This window comes from Ceratotherium simum, chromosome 33 (genome assembly GCF_057802395.1).
Source record: "Ceratotherium simum simum isolate JZ-2026a chromosome 33, ASM5780239v1, whole genome shotgun sequence".
NCBI lineage: Eukaryota > Metazoa > Chordata > Mammalia > Perissodactyla > Rhinocerotidae > Ceratotherium > Ceratotherium simum.
The window spans coordinates 12,231,965-12,259,015 of record NC_141932.1 but is presented as its reverse complement, the minus strand read 5'-3'; the positions used below and the strand labels follow the sequence as shown (position 1 = coordinate 12,259,015).

Here is a 27,051-nt window from a genome sequence, read left to right as displayed (position 1 = left end):
AGGGCACTGACTCCATTTGGCCACAATCCAGGTCAGATTTGGGGCTCCCTGGGAAGCCCTTGGGCAGGCGGCTTGGTAGGTGGGACAAGCAAGGACCAGAGATAGACCTGGCCCAGGCTTCTCGAATTTCACTGGCCACTCCTCTCTCTCATTTGCTAGTTGCCCCTCACGGCCCGACCTCTAAAGGGATGGAGTGTCCCAGTCTCGATCCACACACATGCTCTCCACGATGCCATTGTCTCATTGATTCAAACACTGAAGACTCCCAAAGTTGTATCTCCAGGCTACCCTATCCTACATTGCTTAGTCAGCATCTCAAACTTAACACACCACAAACAGAAATAGCCTCCCCCAACCCCCGCAGCAACCTGCTCCTCCAATAGTCAGCTCCATTTCACTAAATGGCACCTCTGTCCAGGCAAAAACCTTGGCGGCATCCTTCAACCCTCTCTTTCTCTCATTCTGCACAAGCCCTTTGGGCTCCAGCTTGAAAATAAATTGTGAAAGTCACCACCTGCGCTGTGGCCCGCCTGCCTGCAATCCATTCTGTCTAGGCTGCTTGCCTGGATTACTGCCACAGTCCCCTCTTGGCCCTCCTGCTTCCAATCATCCCTTACAATTTTATTTTCAACACAGCAGCCAGAGGGATCCTTAAAAAAAGATTTAAATAATTCAAAAATTAATTTTCAGTCGGCAATATTCGCATGTGGTAAGAATTCCAAATAATCTAAAAGAGTAAACTCGGTCTCCTTTCCACTCCTGTGGCCCCTTCCCCTCCATCAGAGATGACCGGATCCCCGCTGCTTCCGTAGACTTGAAGAGATACTGTGTGTATGATTCTATGCGTTCTGTGAATGATTTAAAATGTAAATGAGATGATGTCACTCCTTTGCTAAAAACCTTGTGGTGGTTCCCCAGCAAAATGAGACTAAAATCCAAATTTCATCCTAGGGCTACAGGACCCTGCTGTGGCACCCGGCCCTTCCCCACTTCCACAGCTCTCCTCCACCCTCCCTCCACTCCGGCCACAGTCGCCTCCCTTATCTTCTTTCCACTCTCAGGATTTGTGCCCTTGCTGTTCCCTCATTCTGGCACACTCTTCCAGCCTATCTGGAATTGCATGCTGCCTTAAAGGTCACTTCTTGACTTCTCAAGGTCCCTATCCCATCGCTCTGTGTATTCGCGCTATTTATAACATTTATCAGAGACGCGATTGTTTGTTTTCTCCCGTGGATCTGGGCTCTGTGAGGGACCTGGTCTGTTTTGGTCATCGCAGTATACTCATTGTCCAGCACAGAACTGAAAATGGTACTACTCGTTTTTGAAAAAGAAAAAGCTAACATTTAAGTTGTTACTGTGCCAAGGACAGGTCCTAATACTTTATTAACTCATTTGATCCTCATAACCATTTTAGAGTTAGCTATTATCCTATTTAAGAGACAGGGAAATTGAAGCAAGAAATCTTACACAATTCTAGTAAGTGGATACGCAGTCATTTATGAGTTGCGTGAATGAGTGCATCAATGAATGGCCCTGAGAGGCGGGTGGCGAGAAGCCGGAGGAGGGGCGGAGGGCCATGGGCGGAGCGTAGGGCGTGAGCGACCAATGGGCACGCAGCTGTGACTGGTGCGCGTCTACTGGGACTGCTGGCCCCGCCTAGGCCGCGCGAGGGCCGCTGGGAGTTGTAGTCCTCTGCCCACCTAGCCACGTCATTGCCTTCAAACCTTAAGTCTTTCCCTTGTGTATGGTACAATCCGTATCCCCAAACCTCGAGGTAGGTTCCCTCGCCCTCAGGCCCATTATGCCTTCCTCCCCCCTTTCCTGAGGTTTCTTGGTGTAGTCTCCCGGCTCCGCGGGTCCGGGACTCACTTAAGGTGTCCCGGTGTCCGGACCACCAGCCCGGGGCCAACTTGGTATCGTCCTCTACGTTCCTCTACCCCCCTCCACCCTTTGGTATGGTCTCTCCCGCCACGCCCCCCCCCCAAGTTGTTTCTCGCACGTCCTCTCAGCCCCTCCCCTCTCGCTCAAGCGGCCTCTAGTATCTTGCAATGGCCGGACACCCCGCCCTGGGACACCCCGGCTTTGTTTTGGTACGCCCCGGCCACGCCCCCTCACGGACGCCGTTGGTACGCGCCGCGCTCCCCCGCGCGCCACAGTGGTTCGGCCGCGGCGACCCCTCTCCGGCGGCGCGTCCCCCGCGCTTGGTACTGCCCAGCCCGTCTCCCCCGAAGCCCCGCGCGCGCGCCCCTCAGTCGACGGAGTCCGCAGCCCCCCGTGCGGCCCGTGGCAGCCCCCCGCCCCCTCGGTCCGCGCCTGCCATGGTCCGTCCGCGCCGCGCCCCGCACCGCTCCGGCGCCGGGGGCCCCCTCGGGGGTCGCGGCCGCCCCCCGCGGCCCCTCACGGTGCGCGCCGCCCGCTCGCGCTCCTGGCCGGCCAGCCCCCGGGGCCCGCAGCCGCCGCGGATCCGGGCCCGCTCGGCCCCTCCCATGGTGAGCCCCCCGCCCTTTTTCCAGAGCCTTCCACGGCCCCGCCCCCGGGCTGGCGTCTTTGTCCGCGGCCCCCTCCTTTCCGGGGTCTCCCGGGTGGTCCGAAGGGTGGTCCCGCCGGGGCCGACGTCCCCCGTGGAAGCCCCCGTTGGTACGCGCCGGGCTCGCCCCTTTGTTACGCGTTCGGGGCGGCGGGGGTGGGGGACGGGGGCAGGGAGGGCTCAAATTACTGCTGACTCCGCGGCCCGATTTAAACGCGGGCTGGGGGGCCGGCGGGCGACGGCCGGCGTGCGCGCTGATTTTTCCAGTTGGAAAGTTGGTTTCTCTCCGGGCAGGAGAGCTGGAAACGGGAAGGGGGCGGGGGCGGGGCGGCCCGAGGGCCCCGCGTCGGGCACTCGCGCGCCCGGGTGTTGCGCCCGGGGGCGTTCTGCACGGCGCCCGCGGCGTGTGCGCCCCGGATTTGCGCTCTCGCCCAGATGTGGGATGCTCTTACGGATTGCAGCAAGCCCAGACCTTAAACATAAACATCCCGCTTTGCTGAGCTGCACACGCTTGCCCAGACCTAGGCATGCACACACTTTGCAAAAATCTGGATGAGGTTTACTTCTTTGGAGGGGTGAAACCGCACATCCCGACATTTCGCGCACAGCCCAGCCGTGCACATGCTTGCCCAGGTGTGCGTTCTACCCTAGGCTGGCGCTTAAGTTCACTTATTAAATACAGTGCTCCAAGCTTGGGCATGGCGCGGAGCTGTGGCAGCTCAACACAAGCCTTAAACAGGCTTCTTCGGATCTTAAACATAGATGCCCAGACTCGGAGCGTCTCCCAAAACTTAAACGTACCCGTTTGCTCCACTGCCTTCCCCTCTTCTTTCGGTGTTCATGTCTAGTCCTCCAAAAGCGCTTCTTGCGTCCTTAAACGTGCATCCTAAGGCTTTCCTCCTCCTTCCGAGTACCGAATAGGTTTCCCTGTGGAGTAGTCAACGAAGCACACGTGGCGGTACAGCCGCGTCTTGCACACAGTTGCCCAGACGTGCGGTGTCCTTTCGGGTTGTTCTTAAGCCTGGTCCTTGCATTCGGTCCTCCCGCCTTGCCCTGGGCATCCTGCTGTGGCAGGGGAACCCGGGCTGTAGGCAAGCATCCCTGGTCATTATGCTCGGGATAAAAAAACATCTTTGCAGTTCTGCATGGTCAGCCTGTCCTCCCAGACCAGCCAACTGTAAACACATGTTCCCGGGGCTCACGCTGCCTGGGTTCTTAAGTGCAGTCGTGTGAATCCCAAAGTCCCCCTCCAGCTGTGGGCTTTAACTACATTTTTTCAGATGCTATTTGCCCCAGCAGTGGAACCTACAAACCCAGGGCTGTGGCACCTGTTTTCCATCTCAGACACACTCTTAACGGTGAACACACACCAACACGTTCTTACACCCAGATGTTCTCTTGTTTTCTTCCCGATCTCATACGATTACCCAAATCCCAGAATCCCCTGCCTGGATGGAGAGCATGCTTTCTCGGGTTGTTTTGCTTTTTAAGCCCCCACAAAATAAAATTTGCCCTGCCTGTTGTTATTCTGGGACAAAAGACATCTGTGTGCTTTATATGAAATTTGGGAAATGCCCGTTAGTAATAAAATGAAAAATGACACCTGTTAGAATCTTTTTCTGCTGTCTGGAGGTGCTTACCAGTGAGGGTTTCATGGGTCTCCTGCTGCCAGGCTGTTCTGAAGCCTTCCCTTGTTTGCTTTGAGATGGTTTTGGTTTAAAAAAAGACAGCTGGGAGAGTGCTCTCTGAGTAGAATGTGTAGCTTTCCTCAGCTCTGTTGCTGGAACCTTTTCTTGGTGTTATGCAAACTCTCTGGAGATGTTGGGTTTGAGCCCTCTCCAGGTGTTGCTACACTCTCTCTCGGATGTTTCTCTGCATCCCTGCATGGTTCTGTGTGTGCTTCTGGTCACTGCCTCCTTGGGGTCAGCCTGACATGGGGAGGGAAGGGTTGGCAGGAGCCAGAGGGGAAGAGTCGGGACTTTCTCTTGAGGGCCTTGAGGAACCCAGGAAGGGCCGTGAGCATGGGCGGGATGGGGCAGACCAGTGTGCCAGACAGACACACACACACACGCAGCCTGGAGCCCCAGGGAGGCGGCTTCTGAATTGGGTCTTGACAGAGGGACCAAGAATCGATCAGGCCGGGAGGACGAGTGGGTGGCACCTCCTCGGGGACGGGGACTGCATTCCCGGCCCAGAGCACAGCCAGTGCAAAGGCTGGACGTGGAAGCGGGCTGGTGGCTCTCAGGGACCTTACATGGGCCAGTGTTGAGGTGACCCATGGGCTCTGAGGGAGGAGGGTCCTGAGGTGGCAGCAGGAAAAGGATGTGGGGGTCAACCATACGGGGTCTTGACCCTTGGGACAGGGGCTTTGGACCTGGCCCCTGGAGGGCTGAGTGGGCGATTGGGGTCTGAACATTGGGATGTCCCCTCTAGGGTGTGTGGGGGCGGCCTGCCCTGTGGGTCCCCCAGCCTCAGTTTCCCCACCCCCTCTGCCGCAGCAAGGTGCTCGGGTCTTCGGGGCCCTGGGTCCCATCGGGCCCTCCTCACCTGGGCTCACCCTCGGGGGCCTGGCCGTGGGCGGGCACCGGCTGAGCAACAAGCTGCTGGCGTGGAGCGGCGTCCTCGAGTGGCAGGAGGTGAGCCGGGGCAGGTCCCCTGGTGAATCCCTGCGGGACTGCGGGCCGGTCTCGAGGGTCCCGTCTGCCCCTGCGGGTGGGGGCGGGCCTGGGCTGTGGCTGGTGACCCCTCCCGCCCCCGCCACAGAAGCGCAGACCCTACTCGGACTCCAGCGCGAAGCTGAAGCGGGTGCTGCCCTGCCAGGCCTACGTGAACCAGGGCGAGAACCTGTGAGTGCCCGGCGGGCGGCGGGCGGGCGGCGGGCGGGCGGCGGCGGCGGGCCTCCTCTGACCTCTCCTCCCCGCAGGGAGACCGACCAGTGGCCGCAGAAGCTGATCATGCAGCTCATCCCCCAGCAGCTGCTGGTGAGAGCCGCCCGCAGTCCCCCGCCCGCTCCTCAGAGCCCCCCACCCAGCAGTGACCGGCTGTCCCCTTGTCCCCCAGACCACGCTGGGCCCCCTGTTCCGCAACTCGCAGCTGGCGCAGTTCCACTTCACCAACAGAGACTGCGACTCCCTCAAGGGGCTCTGCCGCATCATGGGCAACGGCTTCGTGAGTGGGGGGCGGGGGGGCGAGCTCTGCCAGGACACTGCACGGCGGGGGCCCGGGTCACAGAGTCTCTCCTGGGGGGCCGGGGACCTTGTTCTCTTTGACGACATCGCGGTCCCGGTCTGTGAGTTAGGATCTCAGAAGTTCTCAGGAGAGCAGAGAGTGGAGGCCCCATGCCCTGAGAGCTGCCCATGGGGGTGAGTGATGGAGGGACCTGGGCTGGCCCTCCTGGGACATGACGTGTGGCAGGAACAGGTGAATGGAGGTGGCCGGGAGGAGGGCCTTGCCTGTGCTGGTCTCAGTTTCCTCATCTGCCCAGTGGCGCTGACGGTAGGGCTTACTCCCGAGGGCCACTGGGGGCACTGGGTTTGTGGCGAGTGGGCTGCTGAGATGGCTCAAGTCAGGAAGGGGCGCTGCTTCAGCCTGGTCCCTGCGGCCCTGGAGTCTGGGCAGTGCTGTCAGCAGCACCACCCACTGCCCCCAGGGGTCTGGTTGTGGAAGGGGGCAGGTGCTAGGGAGGGGTGGGCACCAGGTGGGAGTGAGCCTTCTGCCCAGGACACCCGAGGACTCGGCTCTGGGGTCCCCTCCAGTCCCTGTTCCCCTTTGGGAGAGGCCCCCACCTCCACCTCTGGGCTGCTGCCTCCAGGGGGCGCTGTTTGCCACACCCTGTCACATCTAGGTGGATCTCGTTTTTCCCGGGGCCTGGACAGACCAGGAGTTGTGACTGGTGTGGGGTTTCTTGCCCGACTGGTCACCCCTTCATCCAGCACCGTTTGCTGAGGGCCTGCTCTGCCCAGCCCCGGGGCCCCTGGGCCACAGGAAGATGGATGTCACACACGTCCTCCGTGACTGTCTGTCGACACTCCTGGGCCCGCTGGGAGCTCAGGGAGAGCCAGCTGCTCGTGGGTCCGGGAAGGCCAGGGATGGGTTCCCTGGGTGCGTGGCCTTGGGCTTGAGCCGGGGCGGGGGAGAGGTCAGGCAGCGCTGGGGCAGGGTGTGCCAGGAGGCGTTCTCGGAAGTGCGGCCCCTTCCTCCAGACACCCTAGACGGGGACGTCTGTCAGGCTGACGTTCTCCGACATCCCATGGAGGAGACACCAGCGTCTTGTGTAACGAGCATTTATGTGGCACTTATCGTGTGTGCTATTGTTATGCCGTTTTACAGATGGGGAAACTGAGGCCCAGAAGCCTGAGGGGATGTGCTTTGGGTCGCACAGCTAGGAGGCAGCAGAGCCGGGTTGCACCCAGGCAGTCTGGGCCCATGGCTCTGCTCTAACCCCCAGGCCAGGTCCCCTCCGTCAGCCAGGCCCGGGCCGCCAGGGCTCCATGGGCGGCACACGGAGCCCTCAGGCTCCTCACACCTGAGATGCGGCCCCAGGCCCGGCCCCCACCGCGACTGCGATCACAGGCGCAGGGACACTGAGGCGCACGTTCACGCGTTCTCAGACCGACGCTTTGTGGCTGCGCGCCCCTTGTTTAGGACTGTGGTGTCCCGCGGTGACCTCGTCCCCAGCCGGGGCGGTCTCGGGTTGGCGTGGAGGGGCATCCGGCCTGCGCGGCAGGGCCCTGGGTCCTGACCTCCCGGCCCCCACAGGCGGGCTGCATGCTCTTCCCCCACATCTCCCCGTGCGAGGTGCGCGTGCTCATGCTGCTCTACTCGTCCAAGAAGAAGATCTTCATGGGCCTCATCCCCTACGACCAGAGCGGCTTCGTCAGCGCCATCCGGCAGGTCATCACCACCCGGAAACAGGTGCGCGGGGAGCCCGGGCCCGCCAGGGGCCCTGTAGGCGAGGCTGTGAGGGGTGGGGGGCCCCGACTGAGGGAGGGTCCCGGCAGGAGGGAAGGGACACTCGTGTTGGAGCCGGAGGTGGGCAGGCGGGGGCCTCGTCATGGGGAGGGGAGGGGAGGGCTGGTGTGAGGCTCCGGGAGGCGACCATGTGTTCTGGGGTACGCTGTACTAGCGATTCGTAGTGTCCCTTTCTCCTAGAAGCGTCCCAGTTTGTGCGACAAATCCTCTGGTTGCCCGCTTCTTAGAGGCAGTGCTCCTGGGCTCTGTACCCCGTCCTGAGGGGCAGGGCCGGCCCTGGGGAATCCTCTGGGGCTGTGGACAGACTGGGGGCTGGGAAGCCAGGAAGAAGGCTGGGGCGAGGGTCTTCTGGGCAGGCCGGGCTGGGCAGGGTGGGGGCAGGGAGCAGAGGAAGGGTTGGGAGGGGCTTGGGACAGCATCGAGGTTTCCCAGAAGCCGCCTCTGGGGAGCCCCTGGGCAGCAGCCCCCGCCCCCGTCTCTTCCTACAGGCAGTGGGACCTGGGGGTGTCGCGGGCCCGGTCCAGATCGTCAACAACAAGTTCCTGGCATGGAGTGGAGTCATGGAGTGGCAGGAGGTGAGCCCTCGGGTGGCCCGGGAGACCTTGCTGACTGCAGGTGCCTCTCACTCCTGACTGTCTCCCTTCTTCCTCTCCCCAAAAGCCAAGGCCTGACCCCAACAGTCGGTCCAAGCGGTGGCTGCCGTCGCACGTCTACGTGAACCAAGGGGAGATCCTGTGAGTGTCGGGCAGGGGCAGAGGTGGTGTCTAGCGAGACCTGGCCTCCTGACCCTGGTCCTCCCGTGCCCCGCAGGAGGACTGAGCAGTGGCCGAGGAAGCTGTACATGCAGCTCATCCCGCAGCAACTGCTGGTGAGTGGGGAGGGGGCAGTTGGCCTGCCAGGTTGGTGTGACAGGAGTTGTTCCAGACCTGGGGGCCGTGGGGCTGCCGAGGGCACTTCCTTAAGGAGACCCTTGAGTTGCCAGGGGGAGGAGGAAGAGGGTGTTCGAGGTAGAGGACAGCACATGCAAAGGCCCTGTGGCTGGAGGCCACCTGCCCAGCGTGTGGAGGCAGGTGAGGGCAGTGGCGGGGGATCCCGCAGGCCCAGCTTTGAGGGTCTCAGGGCCTGTCTGGGGGTGTGAGCTGGGCCGCCATGTGGGGAGGAAGGAGGCAGCAGTGAGGCTGTGGGCAGCCCCGAGCTGACGTCTCAGGGAGCCGGCCCTCGGCTTCCCCGCAGACCACGCTGGTACCGCTGTTCCGGAACTCCCGCCTGGTGCAGTTCCACTTCACCAAGGATCTGGAGACGCTCAAGAGCCTGTGCCGGATCATGGACAACGGCTTCGTGAGTGGGCGGGGCAGAGCGGGGGGACGTGCGGCTGGGACGCACAGAGTGGGGTCCACTCAGTTGTTTAAAAACCAAAAGGAGACAAACCAGTGATGGTTTCCCCAAAGCTGGTTAGGGAGAGAGCGGGGGTGGCCCACGGCGTGGCCTGTGTGCCCTGTGCCTGGACACGATGGCCCCCCGGGCTGTGACGCCCTTGGGGCTCTGGGTGGGAGGTGGGGGACCCTGTTTTACAGATGGGGAAAGTGAGCTCAGAGGCAGTGCCAGCAGGGGCCGGGCGGGGGCTTGATCCGTCTGGTGTGGGCCTGGAGGGCTGATGTTGCGAGTGCCGACCCCGGGCTCCCAGCTCCTCACACCACCCCCTGCCCCCTCCCCGGGGACAGGGTTTCCCAGTGGGAGCCCATGGCTCCTGAAGGCCGTGCTCTGGCAGGGAGGTCTGTCTGCCTCCACCCTGAGCTCTTACGAGCGCCCAGTCCTTTCCACTGTCCCGGCCTCAGTTTCTCCATCTGTGAGGTAGGGAGGGCTGGACGTCGGGGCTTGTGGAGCTGTGGCCAGCGCTGTCCAGTGTTGGGGTGTTTGCTGGACCCAGGTAACCTGTGTCCCTGTCACCGTCTCTCCATGCGCTGAAGCCATCAGAGCCGTGTGGTTGTGCATCTGAGGGGCAGCTTGTGTATTTTTTTGGCGTTAAAAAAGTTGAGAAGCATGGAGTCCCTCAGCGAAACCTGTAGAGGCCCGGGTACCCTGGCCGGGCCTCCCCTGGGCTCACGCGGGGCCCCACGTCAGGCCACTGTTGGCCCAGGTGGGTGCGGCCAGGCGGGCGCGCCCTGAGGGCTTCCTCCCGGCCGCCTGAGGGTCCTTGAGCTCTCAGCCTCGCTTTGCCCACCTGTGCAATGGGCCTGGTGACGCCCAGGCCGCGGAGAGGGAGTAGCCGGGGAACGGAGCGGGGAACACTGAGTCCACCGCCCTCTTGTGACTCGGAGCCGCACCCCGGGCTGTGGTGATGCAGCTTGGCCGGGCGGGAGGTTAGTGGTCAGCGCGCTGCCCTGGCTGCCTGGGGGCTGCACGTGGTGGGGGAGCCCTAGTGCCCAGCTTCCTGGGCCGGACTGGCCCCTGCGCATGTGTCTCCCAGTGTGGCCTTTGTGTGTGGTCATGGCTGACCCTGCCTGCTGCGGGCCAGGTGCTGTTTCCAGGACGTTCTGGGCCCCATCGGGCGGCGGTGGCGCTGCTGGCAGCGGGCGCCGGTCTCCTTGGAGAGTCGGAGCGGGCTCCTGGGCTCCTGTGCACAGCCCCTGGGGGCACTGGGCAGCTGTCTCTGGGCTTCTGTCCCTTCGTCCCCAAATGGGAGCAGTAACGGGCTGTGGGGACAGAGCATGCTCTGCGGCCAGCTGTCGGAGGGTGCGGGCCCCCGTTTGCCTGTCGCAGTGGGAGGAGCGCTGTGCCGGGGCCGGCCCGTGACGCCAGCTCTGCCCGCCAGGCCGGCTGCGTGCACTTCTCCTACAAGGCGCTGTGCGAGGTGCGCGTGCTCATGCTGCTCTACTCGTCCGAGAAGAAGATCTTTATCGGCCTCATCCCCCACGACCAGAGCAACTTCGTCAACGGCATCCGGCGCGTCATCGCCAACCAGCAGCAGGTCCTGCAGCGGAACCTGGAGCAGGAGCAGCAGCAGCGAGGGGTGAGGCAGGGGGAGGAGGGAGGAGGGGTGAGGTGAGAGGGGAGGGGAGGTTGGGGGCTGGGCAGGGGGCCCTCTGGCCCCGCTCCTCCTCCCCTGCTGACTCCTCCCCTTCCTTCGCCACAGATGGGGGGGTAGTGGCACCCCCAGCTGGGCCCCTCCAGGAGTCACAGACGAGGCCCCTGCCGAGACTGGTGAGTGGCAACCGTGTCGAGTGCAGGCCAGACCCTCGGACGTGCCGGGGGTTCGGGAGGAAGGATCGTGACTCTGGCCTTGAGAGACCAGTGGAGAGAGGGGCCCGTCAGCCCCTGTATCCCAGGCCTCATGGGAAACCCCAGCCCCAGCCCCACCCACCCACCCCCGGAGACAACGCAGCTGGGGTCTCCGGGCTGGGCAGGGGCCTCTTCCCCCTGTCCCCGGGGCCCTGGAGGCTCAGAGTCTGTGGGGGGCCCAAGGGCTCCTGGGAGCCCACGTCCAGCCCCTCCCGCCATCCCCCTGCCCCCAGGTCAGATGCTTCTGAGCAGGGGCCCCTGGGGACTGCAGCCGCCCAGCGAGATGGAGGACAGAGTCCTGAGATGTCTCCAAGGACGGTCCCCACCCCTGTATGTTTCCCCAATAAAATCTTTTAAAAGCCCCCGGTCCCCGTGCTCACTGTGCCGACGCCGTGGCTGGGGACGCCTGTCTCTCCAGGACAGTGGTCCTCAGCCCTGAGTGCCCTCGGTCCCGGCAGGCTGATGGCCCAGCCCTGCCTGAGCTCGGGTCCAGCTGGGCGGGCCCTGGGGGCGTGCGTCTCTAACAGACTCCAGGGGTCTGCCTTAGGGACCGCTGTCTGAGCTGGGAGGGGGCAGCGCACAGGGAGCTGCCAGTGACCCAGCTCGGGGCCTTCCCAGGCAAGGGCTGGGCAATGGGGCCTCATCTTCAATGAGGCCTCCAGGGCTGGCTGTGCTCCGAGGCCCCACTTCCCGGTGCTGCCTGCCCTGCTGCTCCCCGGCTCCCGTGGGTTCAGGGGCCGCGCTGAGCTGGACGCAGATGTGGATGAGGGCGGTGTTTGACTTGGGGTCGGCTCGAGCTGCAGGCCCTCCCAGCTGCGGGTCCGGGCCACAGCCCGGGTCAAGGCTAGTGGGCAGAGCTGCTCGCTTCTCACGGGATCTGGGCTCAGGCTCGCCCTCGGGGTCGCACACCTGGCCTCGCCGAACCGCGGGTCGGGTCGTGCAGACTCGTGGCTGGCTCTGCAGCGGGGCCCTGCCCCCGGGGCTCCCCAGCCTCTGTCTGGAGCGCCAGCAGCCGGGCCCTGAGAAGCCCAAGTCTCCTCTGCAGGGGGCGAGGTTGGCCCCGAGGTGGGCCGAATGCTTAGCTCGAGACAGAGCCCCCAACAGTGCCCACCCCAGGATCCCAGGACACCCAGCCTCCTGGGATGCCCCCCCCCCCCCAGCCGGCAGCTCACTGGGGCCTGCCCTTGGCTGGGCAGACCACCCTTCTCCCCAGCAAAATGCTGGCCCAGGTTAAAGAAAAATAGCATTTATTGAGGGGTGGAGGGTGGGGGGTGGGGGGTGGGGCGTGGGGCGGGGTGGGGGCGGCTCAGCCCTCAGAGAACTGGCGGTACAGGCGCTCGAGCTGCGGCTCCACACGCAGCCGGAACGGGATCTCCAAGATGGCCGAGAAGCCCTCGGCCAGCGTCGGCGCCTCGAACTGCTTCCTGGGGGCAGAGGGGTGAGGGAGGCGCCGCCTGGCCCAGCCCGTGCCCCCCGGCGCTGCCGCTGTGACCCTGCCTACCTGTAGCCGTACATGACCACGTCGGTCACGGGGACATGCGAGGAGCCCGTCATCTCCCGGAACTGCGGGGGGGCGGAGGTCAGGCTGGCCTGGCCAGTGGGTGTCAGGGGGAGGTGGGGGGGGGCGGGCGGCTCACCCGGTTGTTGTGGCGTGCCTGCTCCAGGGTGGCACTGAAGAGGAAGCAGCGGCAGGGGACGCCCGCGTCCCGGGCACACTTGATGTACCTGGGGGCCGGGAAGGGGCCGGCTGGTAAGGGGCCCGGGCCCACCCCACAGAGGCCACCCAGGGGACCCTATACCTGGCCCGGCTCGCGGGGTCTGGGTTTGTGTTGTCGATCACGACGCGTTTCCCTTGCTTTAGAGCTGTCTCACACATGGTCACGCAGCGCTGCCACGAGCCCAGAGTGTCCTAGGGACGGGGAGCAGACAGACGGGTCAGGAGAACCAGAGAGGGAACGGGTCAAGAGAAGGTGGACAGGGATAGATAGATAAGGGGGAGCAGAGACCCGGAGGGAGGAGACAGGTTTAGTCCAGAGACCCGCAGTGACTGGGGAGGGAAGCGGGGAAGGGGACAGGGACTGGGGACATGGGGGGGGCTTCTGGCCTCAGCCCGGGGCTGCAGACAGCCCTACCCTGTTCACGTGGACGTATCCGGCTGACACGAGATGCTCCTGGAGGAAGGTGGACTTCCCAGCTGTGAAGGGGGCGGTGTCAGTGGGAGCGCGGGGACTGGGAGTGAGGCTGGGGCTTCTGGAGGTCAGGGGTCAGGGCGTCTCACCCCCAGGAAATCCCACCGCGACGACCACCTCGGGGTCGGAGCTCAAGAGGGAGCTGGACTCAGGGAGGCAGAGCGGCCCGGAGGGGGAGATGGTCCTCTGGCAGGGGGACATGATGAGTGAGGACCTGGGGTGGCCCGGGTCCCCCTGACTCCCCCCCATCCCACCCAGAGGCCTCACCGGGTCAAAGGCGGGGAGCTCGAAGCTGGCCACGGGCCACTTCAGGAAGAACTCCTCTGGCGTGGCGAAGGGCAGGCCAAGGTTGAGGGCAAACTGAGGGCGAGGGCGGAGGTCAGAGAGGGTGGGGGCCGGGCTCCGGGGGGCGGGGGGCAGAGGGCCTCACCAGGCGGTCGGCACAAGAGAAGTCTTTCTTCTTTCGCCCAGGGGCCCAGTTGGCTGGGCGTCCAGCTGCGTCTGGAACACACGGAGGGCACGCCCCCGTCTCCACCTGCACCCTCAGGGGCCCCAGTGCCCCCACATCAGCCCCGAGGATCCACACACTCCCCCCACCCCCGGGCCCTTACCTCCCACGAAGACGCTGTCCCCGATGGAGATGGGCACGCCCTCGTTGGCCTGGGGACAGGTGACACACAACAGGCGTAAGGAACCAGCTCCCACATCTGCTCCCCCAGAGTGCGGGCGGACGCCTTCCGCGGTCTGTGCCCTGCGTCAGGCCATCTCCAACCTTTCAGGCCCCACACCTGACCCATCAGCAAATTCTCTCGGCCCCACCCTGGGGCCACTTCTCAACCCCTTCACCGCCACCACCTCGATCCTCGCCACCAGTGTCTCCCGCCTCGACTATTCAGTCGCTTCTGGCTGGTCTCCCGCTTCCGCCCTCGTCCCCGGCTGTTCCCCATACGGCCACCAGAGGGCACCAAGTCCTGGCCCTCGAGGCCTCACCCAGGCAGACCCCTGCTCGCCCTCTGGCCTCGCCTCCGCCCTCTCCTGTCACCCACTCAGGTCCAGCCACGCGGCCCCCTCACTTTCCCTAACACACCGGCTCGGCCCTTTCCTCAGGGCCTTTGCACCTGCCGGTACTCCCACGGGACGCTCGTCCCTAGATGCCCACATGGCTCCCGCCCGCCCCGACTGCAGAGCTTCCCTCCGATGGCACCGCAGAGGCCTTCCCTGCCCTCCCGAGCTGGAACGACACCCGCCTCGTCCTGCTTCACCCCCTGCCCTACTGCTCCCATCAGTCTGCGGTTACAGTCCGAGCCCTCCCTGCTCGGGGGGCGCCCGGGAGCCGGCGGGTCTGTCCTGTTCACTGATATCTTCAGCTCAAGAAGCTGTCGAACTTCAGAACGCACACACGAATGACTGTCAATCAATGAGTGATTTCTCTCTCTCGACCACTCTGGTTTTCAGTTTAAGAGCACTGGCCTCACGTACCCACACTAGGACTTGACGGCTAAAAACAGAGACGGCGAGGAGGGGAGAGGCAGAGGGAGGGGAGAGGGAGCCCGAGGACCAGCCCCCGGCGTGGGGAGGGCGGGCAGGGCACCGGGCCGCAGAGAGAAAGGAGCGTGGGGAAGCCCCGCTCACCTGCTCCCGCAGATGGTCCCACATGCCGATCACCGGCTTCCGGTACAGGCCGGCGTGCGTGGCCACCAGCACCTGTGGACGGGGGCCGGACACCGTCCTTGGCTCCTCCTCAGGCGCCCAGAGCCCTTCAGGGGCACACGGGTCCCCAGGATGCTCCCCCAACCCTCGCCGATCCAGGAGGGCCCCCAGTGCCCCAGAACCCGCCGCTCATGATGGGCCCCTGTCAGTGTAACCCACCCGCGGCCCCCGCCCCACTCACCAGGGTCCCTGCTCCGTCCTCTCTGAGGACGGTCCCTGTCCCCAACACAACCCTTCAGCCTCCCTTGCAGCCGTACCTGAAAGGGGACCCCCAGCTTCTCCAGCACAGCCTCCACCTTGGTCTTGAACTCCTCTGCCGGCAGCTTCCCGCGCCCGATGCCCATCTGGTTGGTGAAGATCACCAGCTGGGGAGCAGACGGGTGTCACCGGGGCCCTCCTCACCAGGGCCCCAGCCTGCCCAGCGGCCGGCCACCGCGCACGCGCACACCTTGTAGCCCTCGGCGTCCAGCTCCCGCAGCTTACGCGGAATCTCCAGGTACAAGATCCTAGGGCGGGCGGGAAGCGGCGAGGTGACCTGGGGCCCGGAGGGGGCCTCACTCACCCCCTTCTCCTGCCTCGTATCACCTCCAGTCACTGGGGCCGGTGGGAAAGACCTTCCCAGACCGTGTGGTGATGAGGGTCCCATCCAGATCAAAGCCGGCCACCTGGCGTCACCCAAGAGAAACAGCAGCAGCGTCACACCTCTGATCGCCCTCGCTCACAGGCTGGTTCACCGCAACCCGGCGAGGAAGGGACTAATTACCACCCGCCCCTTACAGCTGGGGAAACTGAGTCACAGAGAGCCTGTGCGTCTTATGTAAGGATAAGGCACAGCAAGGATATGTCCCCGACACCTGAGTGCAGAGCCTGCAATCTTCACTGTACCGTCTCCCGTTCTTCCGAAGCCCTTAGTATTCCAGTCTTTAAAATGGGGCTCATATCCTATCCCCCCTCCTCCCCTGGCCTTCTCCACCTCAGAGGGCTGATAACCGTGAAAATAAACACAGGAGCTGAGTTTTGTTTGGGTGCTGACTGCCCGGCAGGGACTGTGCCACATGCTTTTCATGGATTTGTCATTTTACTGGCGGGAAGTGGGTCTGAGAGAACGTGGTGTAACAGCATCTGAACTCAAGTCTCTCTGGACCTAAGAAATACTCATCATAGCAGCTCCTGCCAAAAATGTTCACGATCGTTGTTATGGTTACTGGGTGGTCACCGCGGGTCATCAATTCCCCCAGTGCTTACAACAACCCCTGGATATGTCATCAGGACCACTTCTCAGAAGAGTGAGTGGAGGCTAAGAGAGGTTGAGTGACCTGCCCAGGGGCACATAGCAAACCTGGGGTTGAGTCCCCAGTCTGTGGTGGCCCTCACCTTGCCCCGGGGCCTCACGCCAGGTGCCGTGAACACTAGCAGCTTCCCGAAGCTCTCCCAGCCGGGGGATGACTTCCGCATCCGCTTTTTCTGCTGCTCAACTCCCTTCTCCTCGTCTGGGGCCACCGGAGGTGTGCCAGGTGGAGTGTCTGGCTGGGATTCTGCTGTGCGGGCCTCTTCCCAGCGCAGGGTCAGCGGGTGGAGGCCGTTGACCAAATACAGCGTGTCCCCCACCCCCAGAGAGCCCTTGGACCCCGGGTTCAGCACCTGCGTCCCGGCAGTTGAGGGGTTAACTCCCAGCTGTAGAGGAAGAGGGAGGAGCTGGTACTGGCTCCGCCCCCACCGGTAACCTCCGCCAATCAAATATCCCAGCAAAGAACTTGCCTTTCTCCAACTGCCAATCAGACCCCTAAGCCCCACCTCTCCACTGTGTATCACCAATCAGACGTTCGGAAAGGTTACAGGCATCCAGTCTTAACCAATTTAAATGGAGGTGGGTGTTTACCCACTGAAACAGGCCACACCCTCTTCCCGCCCAAAGGGCCTGCTCCCTGCTGGGTTGCGATTTCGCCCCGACCCCACCCCCAGGCCTTGCCAAGGAGCTGGTACCTGCTTCACCGCCACGGTCCGGGTCTCAGGGTCTGCGACCAGCTCCACTGAGGGTTGGGGGTGGAGTTAGGATTAGCATCCTTGTATTATTGCTTCCCTCATCCCTGGGGAGCACGGCCAGCTCCAGGCCACAGGATGGGGCTAAGCACCCGTTCGGGAGGAGGAGCCGTTTATTTCTAAAACTGGTCTATTCTTGGACATGCAGTAGCCAGATAAAGGCCTAAGGACTGCCTGTGACACTGGTCCTCGCCTGGGACAGGGTGGGTGTTTTTCTGTACGGAACTGGCTTCTCAACGAAGAGCGCGGCTGACGCCGGTCCTGGGCTTGGCCCGTCACCGCCCCTCCCTGCTGAGCACCATGCACTTTTCTCCATAGGCTCGGCTCTCTCCTTGACCAGGGTCGGGGCCTGATTCAAGCTTTCACGGTGCACTGTGAGCATCCTTCTCTGCCCAGTGACAAGTGTCGCGGGATTGGCACCATCCCCTCCCCCCCAAGGGGTCTGGCTGGTTCCAGGTCCGGCACAACCTTTCTCTGCCTGTGCTCCCCAGAGGGCCCCTGCCAACTTCAGCCCTGGCTGCACCACGCAGTTCTGCCTGGTGGCCAAGCACGTCCCTTACGGGATCGACCGTCCATCTTTCCCATGGACTGTGTTCCCGCTCCGGAAGCAGGCCACACCCCCTCCAGCTGAGGCCCCGCCCCCGCCCACCTTGGTTTCTGGAGCACTTCCGGTCGGTAACCTGGGTCAGGGGTCCCCGGCCTAGGACCAGGGTTTGCCTGTCCGATGGAAGGAAGATGGGGGGCGCCCCCCCAGGGGGGCTCTCCAGCCAGAGGCGGCCCTGGGCCCCCTCCTCGGCCATCCTGGGTGCCCGCCTGCGGGGAAGCAGGTTAAATAGGTTTGAGTGGCAGGTCGCCCACAGATGTCTGCAGGAAGTCCCGCCTCCTCTCGCCCCCTCCACAGGGATTCCTTTCATCCTCTGAAGCCTCCGGAAATCCCACCCACTCGCCGGCCTGGGGCTCGCGCCGTTTCCCAGGCGACGACGCCCCGCTCCGGCCCTCGGGGAGCCCGGACCCCACTTCCCAGGGCAAAGGCCGAGAATTACCCGCCTCGCCCCGCGCTCACCCGTGCCCGCCGCCCGGATCACCCTCCGCTCCCGACCGGGGAGGGTCCACCCGAGCCGCTTGGCCCGCAGCTCCGCCGGCGGCTCGCTCAGTTCCTGGGCGGACGGAAATGACTCGTCCTCCCGAAGGGGGCGGGGCCTTGGCTCCTCCCACGACCGGAGCCCCGCCCCTACCCAGACCTACAGCCCCTCCGGTCCCTCCGCAGCTCTGACCTTCATCTCTCTTGCTGCAGTGTGAGACTCAGGCCACTAGGCGGGGTGGGTCCTCTGTTCACAGATTTTCCTCTTTCCGCGTTGAACTCTTACTTTCATTCCCTTCGCTGGAGAGAGTTACAGCGAGAGGAAGTTCTTTCCCATTTGACGATGACTGTCAGTCGGAGAAATCCCCGCCCCCGACAGCATTCCCCACCCTCAAGGCTGCAGTTTGCTCATCTATAAAGTTGGGATTAATCGTTTCCACTTCGTGGGGTTACTAGATTAAAGGAGTTAATACACGTAAATAACCTGTAACAGCGTTTGGGTGGTAGTTGGTCCTGTTTAAGTCCTGTCTACCGTCAGCACTCCCCCGGGGGTTGTCTGATGGGAGATGGAGATTCTGTTTATTTGACCCAGCCGTAACCTCCGACCAGGTCTTGCGTACTCTAACCTCCAGCTGTCATAAATAAGGCGGGAAACTCCCCGTCCCCCAGCAAAGCCGGAGATCATGTGCGCTCAGGAGACCGATTCCTTAGACCATTCCGATTCTAACACTAACCCTCCCGCGGAGATTGGGGCTCTGTGGTCACACAGGACTGGAATTCTCCCTCCCACCCCGTGAAACTCCGTTTTCTTATCTGTGAAATGGGGACGATAATTCCGACTCCCAGGTTTGCACTGAAAATCAATGAGATGCTGATCATTCGACTTCAGAGAAGGTTTGTTGAATGAACACCCACAGCACATCTCGTACTCATTTGTCAGAGGAAAACTCTTTAATCTCAGAGCGCCCCTCCCAACTCCCGGTCCCCACCCCCCACTCTCTCCCCCACACCAGGGCCGGAGAGTGAGGCCCCCTGCCCCCCACCTTGGGTGGACGAGGGCCCTTTAAGGCACCTGTGGGGGTACGGGGAGAGGGGCGGGAGCTGGTACCGTCCTGGATGCAAGGACGGGCTTCGATTGGCAGGGTGTTGTGGGATGGAACCAATGAGAGGGCGTCGGAGGCGGGGACAGGATTGGGCCATCCCTGAGGTGGCCCCCTCAGGAACAAGTTGTCAGGACTTGGGCAAAAACGACCCTAGCCCCAGTAGTGTCAAGAACGTAAATGTAAGACCACAGGTTAACCCTGGGCGCAGGAGAAGGGCTTGACCACGCCCTCAGGAGGCTGCAGCCAATCAGCTAATGGAACTCAGGAGAGGCGGACGGTAACTCTCGGGAGATTGGTCAAGCCCTTTGGGCTCGAGCCAATCAAGTGAAAGAGCTGCCCGTTCCCAGGCTGGAGGGCCACCACCCAATCCTGGGGCTTGGCTGTGCTCTTTCAAGGGATGGAGCCAATGAGGTGCGAGCAAAGCCCTTGTTGCTAGGCAGAAAACGACGGAGTTGACCCGTTTAGGGTTTACAACTAGCCCCGCCCCGACCGGGGAGCGAGCCAACCCCTTAAGAGAAAGAGTCTGTCGCCGGGCAGAGAGCGGCGAACAGACCAATCGGGAACGGACAGGCCCGCCCCTCGGCGCGGGGTGGGGGCGGGCGCCGGGGCCGGGGCCGTGGGAGGCCCGTCCCGGCTCGGCCTCGGATTGGCGGGCGCCGGGGGCGGGGCGGGGGTGTAGTGTGGGGCGGGGCGGACGCCGGGCCGGGCGGCTCCCTCTCGGGCCTCAGTATTTCCGCTTGAGCTTCTGGAAGTCGCTGGTGTTGAGCCGCGGCCGCGGCAGGTCCCCGAACACCTGCGTGTCCTCGGCCTCCCGCAGCACCAGCGCGCGCATGCTCGCCGCGATGCGGTCCAGGTCGGGCGAGGAGGGCTGCGGGCAGGGGGCGGAGTCAGCGGCCGACCCGGGCTCCGGCCCCCTCCCTGCACTTCTGCCCCCGCGACGCCCACGGCCAGGAGCGCCCTTCACCCGGTCCTGCTCCATGTAGGCTCCTCTGCCCGACTGAGACACCACCCCCTCCAAGAAGCCCTCCTGCCCTTCTCCTCCCCTTCTCGGCCTGGACCGATGTGCAGGCACCGCGGCCTGACCCCCGCCGCTCTAGTTCCTTCTCACGCAGTGAAGTGCTGCTTGTCTGCAGACCACCAAGGCTGTGTGCACCCACAGGGTCTCGCGTCTAAGGATTGGGGTTTGGGACTCACTCATGTTCCCCTCAGATCTCTGCCACCAACTAGCTGTCAACAGGGAACCACCTTCCTAGGTTTTAGACTGGGCTCCGAAAAACGGGACTGATCACAGGGCCTGAGACAGCCAGCACCGTGATGGCTCAAAAAAGGCGACCTGGCCTGTCGCCAGCGCTGTACAGACAGGACCCCCTCCGGGTCGGCCTCCACTGGGGAGGGCTGCTGTCATTCGGCCTGCAGTCTCAGCACCTAGGGCCACCTCCTGTACAGCCCTCATCACCTTGAGCGCGGCCGGGCCCCCAGCAGAATGGGGGGGGCCCCCGACAGAGGCCGGACCTCAGCCCAGCGCTCAGAGGCCTCCCCCGTCCATCCGTCAGCTGTTTCCACCAGGCGAGCAAGGATAGCAGCAGCTGCTGGGCCTCCCAGCTTGCGGATGAGGACACAGGCATGGTAGGGACGGGGAACCATGGGAGCCGAGGCCTCCTCCCTCGCAGGCTAGCTCCCTTCTGACAGGAAGCTGCGCCCCAGTCCCGGTTCTGCCCCTGACAGGCCGAGGTCCCGGGGAAGTTACATGTCCTCTCAGTGCCTTGGTTTCCCCTCTGCTTCAGTGATGGGCGAGGATGGACCCACCCAGGCCAGCCCAGAACTCACATGTAGGATCGTGTGGGAGGAACAGAGGACAAGGGGGTGGGACAAATTCCAGGAGGGGCCAGGAACATGTAGGGTGGGGATGGAAGGTGCTCTGACCCCTCTGAGCCTGCTTCCTCATCTGGGGGGATACCAAAATACTTCTGCCTTGCCCGGAGCAGGGATTCTATAGATGCAGGTGTTTCTGGAAACAAGAGGAGGCTTTCTCTACAAGGCACTGGGACACATGAGGCTGCAATAGTTACAAGTGCAGGGCTCTGGCCAAAAAACCTGCCTTGGGAGGCAGAGGGGAGGACCAATCCTGTGAAGCGCGGCATCCATGCCCGAGGGCTTCCTGGAGGAGGTGGCTCTGAGCCCTTACCACCACCCCCCTCCCCTCCTCCCATGTGCCCTCACCGGCCCATTCTCCTCGTCTGATGACCGCGCTTCCATCCTCTTCTCCTTGAAGGCCCAGACGGGCACGGACACGGGCAGGGACTTGGCGTACTGCTGTGTGGGCAGGGCTGAGGCCGGGGGCACTGAGTAGGCTGGGGGGCCGGCGGGGGTCTCCTCGCTCAGGCTGCCATCTGGGAGAGAGGGTGGACTTCAGCCCCTGTTCCTGCCTTGGTCCCAGCCCACCGGGAGTGGGGACAGCCTGGGACACTCACCGTCTGTGCTCTCAGGGTCCGACTCGCAGAAGGGAGGCAGGTCCTGGAGCGTGGCATCCTCGTCCATCACAAAGAGCCCTGTGGATGGCGTCAGAGGCCCTGCCAGTCGGGTCCCCGCCCACTCCATGCGCCCTGGACTCCCGGCCATCACCACCGCCTCCCCGCTTCCTGTACCGGCCCGGCCCTTGCGAGCCTCGGGGCTTCTGGAATTATTATTCCCTCTGTCTCGAACCCCCTCCCCCTGGTGATCGCCAGACTCAAATCCAGTTTCTAGCGGTCACACCCTCAGGTAAAAGTGACTGACTAGATTAACCTGGAATCTGTAAGATCTGTCTGGGATGGACTTAAAATACAGGCTGAGAGAAATAAGAGGCGATTCTGATCCCTGTTTGACAAATGTGGCCCCAGGGGTTAACTCCCTTGCCTGAAGTCCCACAGCTAATAGTAGTGTCACCGGGATTTGAACCCAGGCCACTGGGCTCCAGAGTCTGTGCCCTTAACCGTCTGTGGGTTTTCTCCAACAGTGAAAAAACCAGCTGTTGTAGTAACAATAACAAGTAATTCCTACTTATTGAGTTCCCCTGCAAACTCCTACTCACTCGTCAAAGCCCTAATGCTCCAGTCCAGTCTCTGGGAAGCATCCAACCTCCAAATTCCCCCTGAAACAGCCAGGTGCTTCCTCCCATGGCTTCCTCAGCTATTGCTTGCATCCCTGACTCCTCTTTAACTCCCATCTTTGTTCCCACAGGCATTAGGCACTCCAGATTTGGAAATGACTCCTGTTCTGCTCATGCCCCCGGCTCATGATGCCCCCTCCCCACCCTACGGCTTCCATGGGGCACCGCCTCATGTCAGACTCTAATTCCTTGGCTAGACTGAGGGTCCCTCAAGAAAAGGGCTGGAGCCGGCTTTGTGCCTGTGCCCAGCCCCTCCCAGCACAGAGCTGGCCCCAGGACACAGTGTAAGGAAACCGAGGCTCAGAGAGGGGAAGCGACTTGCTCAATGTCACACAGCAAGTCAGCCCAGCCAGCCTGGCCCCAGGCTCTTTGAGACTGCAGCTTCCAGAGAACTTCAGGGCTCAGAGGCCAGCAAGTCCACCCCTCCAGGAAAACCTGCCGAGAAGGCCACCTGCCAAGCTGTGGGGGCCCCCAGGCCCTGCCCGCTGCGCCTCTCACCTCCGTTATCACTGACGCCCAGCCGCTCCCCAGAGGTCTCGGTCTCTGTCGGCTCGTCCTCGTCCTCCTCATCCTCCTCCCTGGCCAGGGCAGGCCGGGGTGGGCTCCGCGCGGGGCCGGGCGACTGCGGGGCTGGCGGGGGCGCGGGGGGCCGGGCGGCGGTGGCAGCCCTGTGGGCCAGGGCGATGTCGTGGAGGCAGCGGCGGGCGGCCTCGGCCAGGGCCCCGCGGCCATGGGCCGCATAGGCGCAGGGGCCCGGGCGGGGCGGCGGGGGCGGCGCGGCCGTCAGCAGCACCAGCTCCGTGCCTGTCCGGGCCCGGAAGCGCTCGGCAGCCCCCACCACGGCCTCCCACAGCTCCTCGGGGCGCCCTGACGCCATCCACACCCTGGGGGCAGAGGAGGACGGGGGGCTGAGGCCGGGCAGCCTGCGCCGCCCCACCCAGCCCCACACGTCCACCTGGCCCTGGGCGCCACTCCCATCCCTCCCGTCCCCCTGTCCCAGCTGAGCTCAGCATCCTCCCCTTCCCCCGGGGACTCCTCCCCACCCAGACCTCGGGACATGGTCCCCAACTCCAGCCCCCTCCCTGGCTCCCCCCCCCCCGCCCATCCCCACAGCCCTGGTCTCCTCTCTTGGCTCTGCTCCGTGAGCCACCAGCCCCGTGTGACGAAGGAGCACTTGAGATGTGGCGGATCTATAGTGACAGGAGACAGGAGTGTGAGTCCACCTGGGATTTTGAAGACTTGGTACAGAAGAGGAGGATGCGGACTATCTCACTAGCAACCTGATGTTGATTACGTGTTGAAATGACAACATTTGAGATATACTGGCTGAATAACATATACGGGGAAATGAATTCATCTCTTCTCTTTTTACTTTTTTAATGTGGCTCATAAAAAATCTGAGATTAGACACGTGGCTCGTGTGGCATTTCTGTTGGACGGGGCTGCCCTGGACCATCTTGACCTCCCCCCGGCCTCGCAGCCTCCAGCCCGGCCGCACACGGTCCCTCGGGGGTCCTTCTACACCTGGAGCTGCCCCTGCCCCTCCACAGCATCCCCGGGACAAGGTCACAGCCCCTCGGCCTGGCACGAAAGAGCACGCGTGGTCTGGCCCCGCCCCAGCCTTCCAGACTTCTGAGGCCTTTGGTCAAAGTGGTCCCCCTATACCCAGACCACTTGTCCTCTATTTACCTGTCACTCTTTCCCTCACCACTAGATGGGGTCAGCACGCCCAGGGGCTCTCACAATGTCTGAGCGACCCCATTCTAGCACATATCCCTCTGGGGAGTGCTGTCTGGGCCCATGTCCATCTCCCCAGCCAGTGGGGGAGCCCCCCGAGGGCGGCCCTGTCGATTTGTCTCTGAGCCACCGCCCCTGCCCAGCACCTGGCAGGCCTGACAGCACCTGGAGCAGAAAATGGTGTGTCAGCCGCTCCCTGCGCCTGAACATGGCCCGAGAAGCTTTTGTCCTTCCTAGGAGACCCTGTCCCCACAGTTCCTCTGGACGTCTTCCCTGATCACCCAGGATAGACCAGATGCCTTCCCTAGACCCACAATGCCCTGGGCTACCTCCACTCCAGCTCACGTCACTGAGTTTGTCTGCCTCCTCCATCAAACTGTGAGCAAGCCGAGGTCAGGGATCTGTGGCCCCAGGACAGCTCTGCCCTAGGCAGACAATCTCCTTACGAGGTAAGACGAGCAGGGGCAAGGGGGCTGGCTTACTGCGCTGACCGTCCCAAACCTGCTGTGTAACCCTGGACCACTCACTGGCCCTCTCTGTGCCTCACTTTCTTCCCCCTGTAAACCAGAGTAGTTGAACCAGGGCTGCCAGGCAGCTGAGGAGCCTCCTCGGGGTGGGTAGTAGGCACCCCATCACTGGAGGGATTCAAGCATGGTGTGATCCAGCCCCCAGGGTCGTAGTAGCTTGATTTCAATGCACAGGGCCTCTGTGACTCATGATCACAGACGCCAGTGTTTGCTGAGCACCTACTCCCTGCAGGGACTCAGCACCTGTCACCTCACCTCTTACCTGCCCCACTTAGGTGGGAGCTGTCACTCACGAGCGTGACCCCGAGGCTCACGGGGCACAAAGCCCTTGCTGGAAGCCACACGGAGGGAGAGCACACCAGCACCGTTCCTGACGGACCCGCAGCAAGTTCATCCCGCACTTCCCACGAGCCAGGTGGGGACCCGAGTGTGTCATCAACACCCTCATCCCACCCTCTCACCAAGCCTGTGAGGGAGGAGCTGCTATCAGCCCACTTGACAGTTGCAAACTGAGGCCCAGGGAGATTCAGTATCTTGACCAGGTCATGGAGCTGGAGAGCAGGAGCTGGGACTGGGATCTGGATCCAGAGCCTGTTCTGAATCCCAAATGCCATCCTGCCTATCTCAGGAGGAAAGATTTATGATCTCCTAGTCCCGATGGGGAAAGTGAGGCCCAGAGAGCTTAAGGCACTGGCTGGAAGGCACACAGTGAGAAAAGCGGGGCTGAAGTTGCTATCTGCCTGACTCCAAACCCCACAGCAATAGGGGGTGCTCAGGGTCTCACAGCCACTCCTTGGGTCGTCCCCACCTGATGAAGGAGGAAACTGAGGCTCAGGGCAGGGAAACGACTGGTCCAAGGTCACACAGCCCAGCGGTGCCAGGCCTGGGGCTCTCACTTCCTTGAGACGCTAGGATTACACGCCTCTTTGTCCTGATCTTAGAGGAGCCACAGGGCTGGAAAGAGTGAAATGAGAGGGTCCCCACCTCAAAGACGAGGCATGGGCCAAAGGAGGAGGGGGCTCAGGCAGACCTGTCTGTCAAGGCTGGGGGGCTCTGTGGAGTTGGTTACCCACCCAGAGAGAGCCAAGACCTGGGGAGTTTCCCGCCCCTTCAGCTTCTGGAGGAAGTCCTGTATCCTCCAAGAAACTGAGAGGTGGAAGACGCCCCCACCCCCAAATGGAGGAATTTAAGATTAGGGAAAGGAGGTGAGATCTGTCTCCACAGGAGGGGAGCGGAGAGGTAAGGCGATTGGCCTCTTAGGATGCGGTGAGGAGGTGAAGGGAAGAAACTGACCCCAGGAAGAGGTGAGGAAAGAGGGTAAGTCCCCCAAGGAGTGAGGGATGCTAGTGAAGCCCCTCTCCAATCACCTGTCAAACTGGATGTGCCCCCTGCTCGAGGGTGGGAGGAACTCGAGGATGCACCCCGTGGCCAGGGGCGGGGTAACTGCCTAGGGTCTTTCTCCCCCGCTCAGAGACCTCCCCACCTCGTCCGGGGGTCCGGGGAAGACCCACTTCTCCAGGATGAAAACAGGAAATCCCGCCCCGCTGGGCACCGGGGCCGGAAGTCCCGCCCTCGAACGGGTGAGGGGCACCCCGAAGCCCCCCGAGCAACCCCCCGACCCTGTGGACGTGGTCCACGGCCAAGATGAGGACCCTGGTGGGTCTGGAAACTGGAGGATAAGGCCACCTAGTCTTTGCCTCAGGTCAGATACGACGATTCCAGCGGGCGACCCCTGTCCAGCGCTCGGCGTAGGGTCGCTGGGCGACCTCTGCCCTCTGACCTACGCAGGCCATTCCCCTCCCACGAGCGGCTCGCCCTCCCAGCGCCCCTCTCCTCCGGACTGCCAAATCTTCCCCACACCGCGCTTCACAACGCCGCCTCCACTCACGTGCCCGTAGCCAGCATGGCCGGCCCGGCGCCGTCGCCGCCCTCAAAAGACATGGCGGTGCCTTGCGTCACTTCCGCATGGCTGGCCCTCCTCCACGCCGCACGCTCCACCTCCCACATCCGGGCCGCCCGAGACCAAGATGGCGGCCGCAGGGGCTTCACCGGATCACAGTGGCGGAATGGTGACAGCACGGTACCCATAAGAAAAATGGTTGAAAAAAGGCTTCGGCTTGCTCGAAAACAAGCCTAGACCATTTCGATTTGCCCCTAAGAAATATGGCCGTCTGCACATGCACACTCAGGACCACGGTTCACTAAGGCAAGCGACCTTACGTCCCTCACCCGTAAGCAACCTCTTCCACAGAAGTGGAGGAAAGCAGTACCCGTTAATGACACGGCAGCCAGCCTGGCATCATTTGCCCATAATGTGTATGGGCTCTCCCTCCAGCCTATCCTCCTTCAGCACCGAGGCTAGCAGAGATCCAAAATGGCAGCCTTTCTTGCTTCGCTTTGCCCAGCTTTAATATGGCGGTGCAGGCCACTTTCTCTCGGGGGTGACTCAGGAATTCACCTGGGACCGCTTCGCTCCTGGGGATACTGACGGCTTCATCCCGTTCACCCGAGACCCTCAGCACCCCTTGTGACGTACAGTTCCTCTCACCTTCTTTTCCTTTATCCGTTTCTCCTTTCCAGGACTCCCCCCCGCCCCCATCCGTCGCGCCCCGCAGAGAGATGGGACTGCCCCGCATTAACATGTCCGCAGAGGACCGGCCTTAGCCCTGCCCTGGAGCAAAATGGCATCTCTTTGGCTTCGATGCCAGTATACAATATGGAGAAAGAGTAGGCATTTCG

The 27,051-nt window shown here is 62.8% G+C and overlaps 3 protein-coding genes across 10 annotated transcripts; 1 reads left to right on the top strand and 2 right to left on the bottom strand.

Moving 5' to 3' along the window:
• The first annotated feature begins 2,172 nt into the window (after positions 1-2,172).
• Positions 2,173-11,139, top strand: PTOV1 (PTOV1 extended AT-hook containing adaptor protein). Of its 3 annotated transcripts, XR_015549460.1 has the most exons (13): positions 2,173-2,489; positions 5,026-5,163; positions 5,291-5,373; positions 5,451-5,508; positions 5,588-5,695; positions 7,286-7,441; positions 7,987-8,073; positions 8,159-8,232; positions 8,309-8,366; positions 8,732-8,836; positions 10,311-10,508; positions 10,632-10,699; positions 11,011-11,139. XR_015549460.1 is itself a non-coding variant. In XM_087421334.1 (12 exons), the coding sequence occupies exons 1-12, from the start codon at positions 2,319-2,321 to the stop codon at positions 10,641-10,643; spliced, it is 1,248 nt and encodes a 415-aa protein (XP_087277460.1). In that variant the 5' UTR covers positions 2,173-2,318; the 3' UTR covers positions 10,644-11,139. The 3 variants fall into 3 exon arrangements, 1 of the variants encoding a protein (XP_087277460.1); XR_015549461.1 differs by lacking the exon at positions 5,026-5,163; XM_087421334.1 differs by having other exon boundaries at positions 10,632-11,139.
• A 903-nt stretch (positions 11,140-12,042) lies between these two features.
• On the bottom strand, positions 12,043-17,894 carry PNKP (polynucleotide kinase 3'-phosphatase). The gene is made up of 17 exons (XM_004440301.3): positions 17,780-17,894; positions 17,366-17,529; positions 16,660-16,706; positions 16,051-16,350; positions 15,262-15,341; positions 15,125-15,182; positions 14,934-15,041; positions 14,599-14,670; positions 13,578-13,626; positions 13,397-13,467; positions 13,234-13,326; positions 13,056-13,152; positions 12,910-12,971; positions 12,577-12,686; positions 12,415-12,502; positions 12,279-12,340; positions 12,043-12,201 (listed from the first exon to the last, which is right to left on the bottom strand). The coding sequence occupies exons 2-17, from the start codon at positions 17,514-17,516 to the stop codon at positions 12,084-12,086; spliced, it is 1,566 nt and encodes a 521-aa protein (XP_004440358.1). The 5' UTR covers positions 17,517-17,529; positions 17,780-17,894; the 3' UTR covers positions 12,043-12,083.
• Positions 17,895-18,782: 888 nt separating this feature from the next.
• On the bottom strand, positions 18,783-26,880 carry AKT1S1 (AKT1 substrate 1). 6 transcript variants are annotated; one of them, XM_087421340.1, is made up of 5 exons: positions 26,861-26,880; positions 22,547-22,932; positions 21,372-21,449; positions 21,121-21,290; positions 18,783-19,768 (listed from the first exon to the last, which is right to left on the bottom strand). In XM_087421340.1, exons 2-5 carry the CDS (start codon positions 22,923-22,925, stop codon positions 19,625-19,627), a joined length of 771 nt encoding a protein of 256 aa, XP_087277466.1. In that variant the 5' UTR covers positions 22,926-22,932; positions 26,861-26,880; the 3' UTR covers positions 18,783-19,624. The 6 variants fall into 6 exon arrangements, with proteins under 6 accessions (XP_087277466.1, XP_087277461.1, XP_087277464.1 ...); XM_087421335.1 differs by lacking the exon at positions 26,861-26,880 and adding an exon at positions 26,201-26,839; XM_087421338.1 differs by lacking the exon at positions 26,861-26,880 and adding an exon at positions 26,583-26,834.
• Positions 26,881-27,051: the final 171 nt, after the last annotated feature.

Bases quoted from the DNA above. Each gene is read 5' to 3' on its own strand.
- PTOV1 (XM_087421334.1), top strand. From the start codon at position 2,319: ATGGTCCGTCCGCGCCGCGCCCCGCACCGCTCCGGCGCCGGGGGCCCC. The intron at 5,696-7,285 runs GTGAGTGGGGGG...CGGCCCCCACAG, and splicing joins GCATCATGGGCAACGGCTTC to GCGGGCTGCATGCTCTTCCC. The intron at 8,233-8,308 runs GTGAGTGTCGGG...CGTGCCCCGCAG, and splicing joins GTGAACCAAGGGGAGATCCT to GAGGACTGAGCAGTGGCCGA.
- PNKP (XM_004440301.3), bottom strand. From the start codon at position 17,516: ATGGCCGAGGAGGGGGCCCAGGGCCGCCTCTGGCTGGAGAGCCCCCCT. The intron at 15,183-15,261 runs GTGATACGAGGC...CGCCCGCCCTAG, and splicing joins ACCGGCCCCAGTGACTGGAG to GATCTTGTACCTGGAGATTC. The intron at 12,341-12,414 runs GTGAGCCGCCCG...GCCCCCCCGCAG, and splicing joins AGGCACGCCACAACAACCGG to TTCCGGGAGATGACGGGCTC.
- AKT1S1 (XM_087421335.1), bottom strand. From the start codon at position 26,400: ATGGGTACCGTGCTGTCACCATTCCGCCACTGTGATCCGGTGAAGCCC. The intron at 22,933-26,200 runs GTGAGTGGAGGC...CTCTGCCCCCAG, and splicing joins GCCATGCTGGCTACGGGCAC to GGTGTGGATGGCGTCAGGGC. The intron at 21,291-21,371 runs GTGAGTGTCCCA...CCTCTCTCCCAG, and splicing joins GGACCCTGAGAGCACAGACG to ATGGCAGCCTGAGCGAGGAG.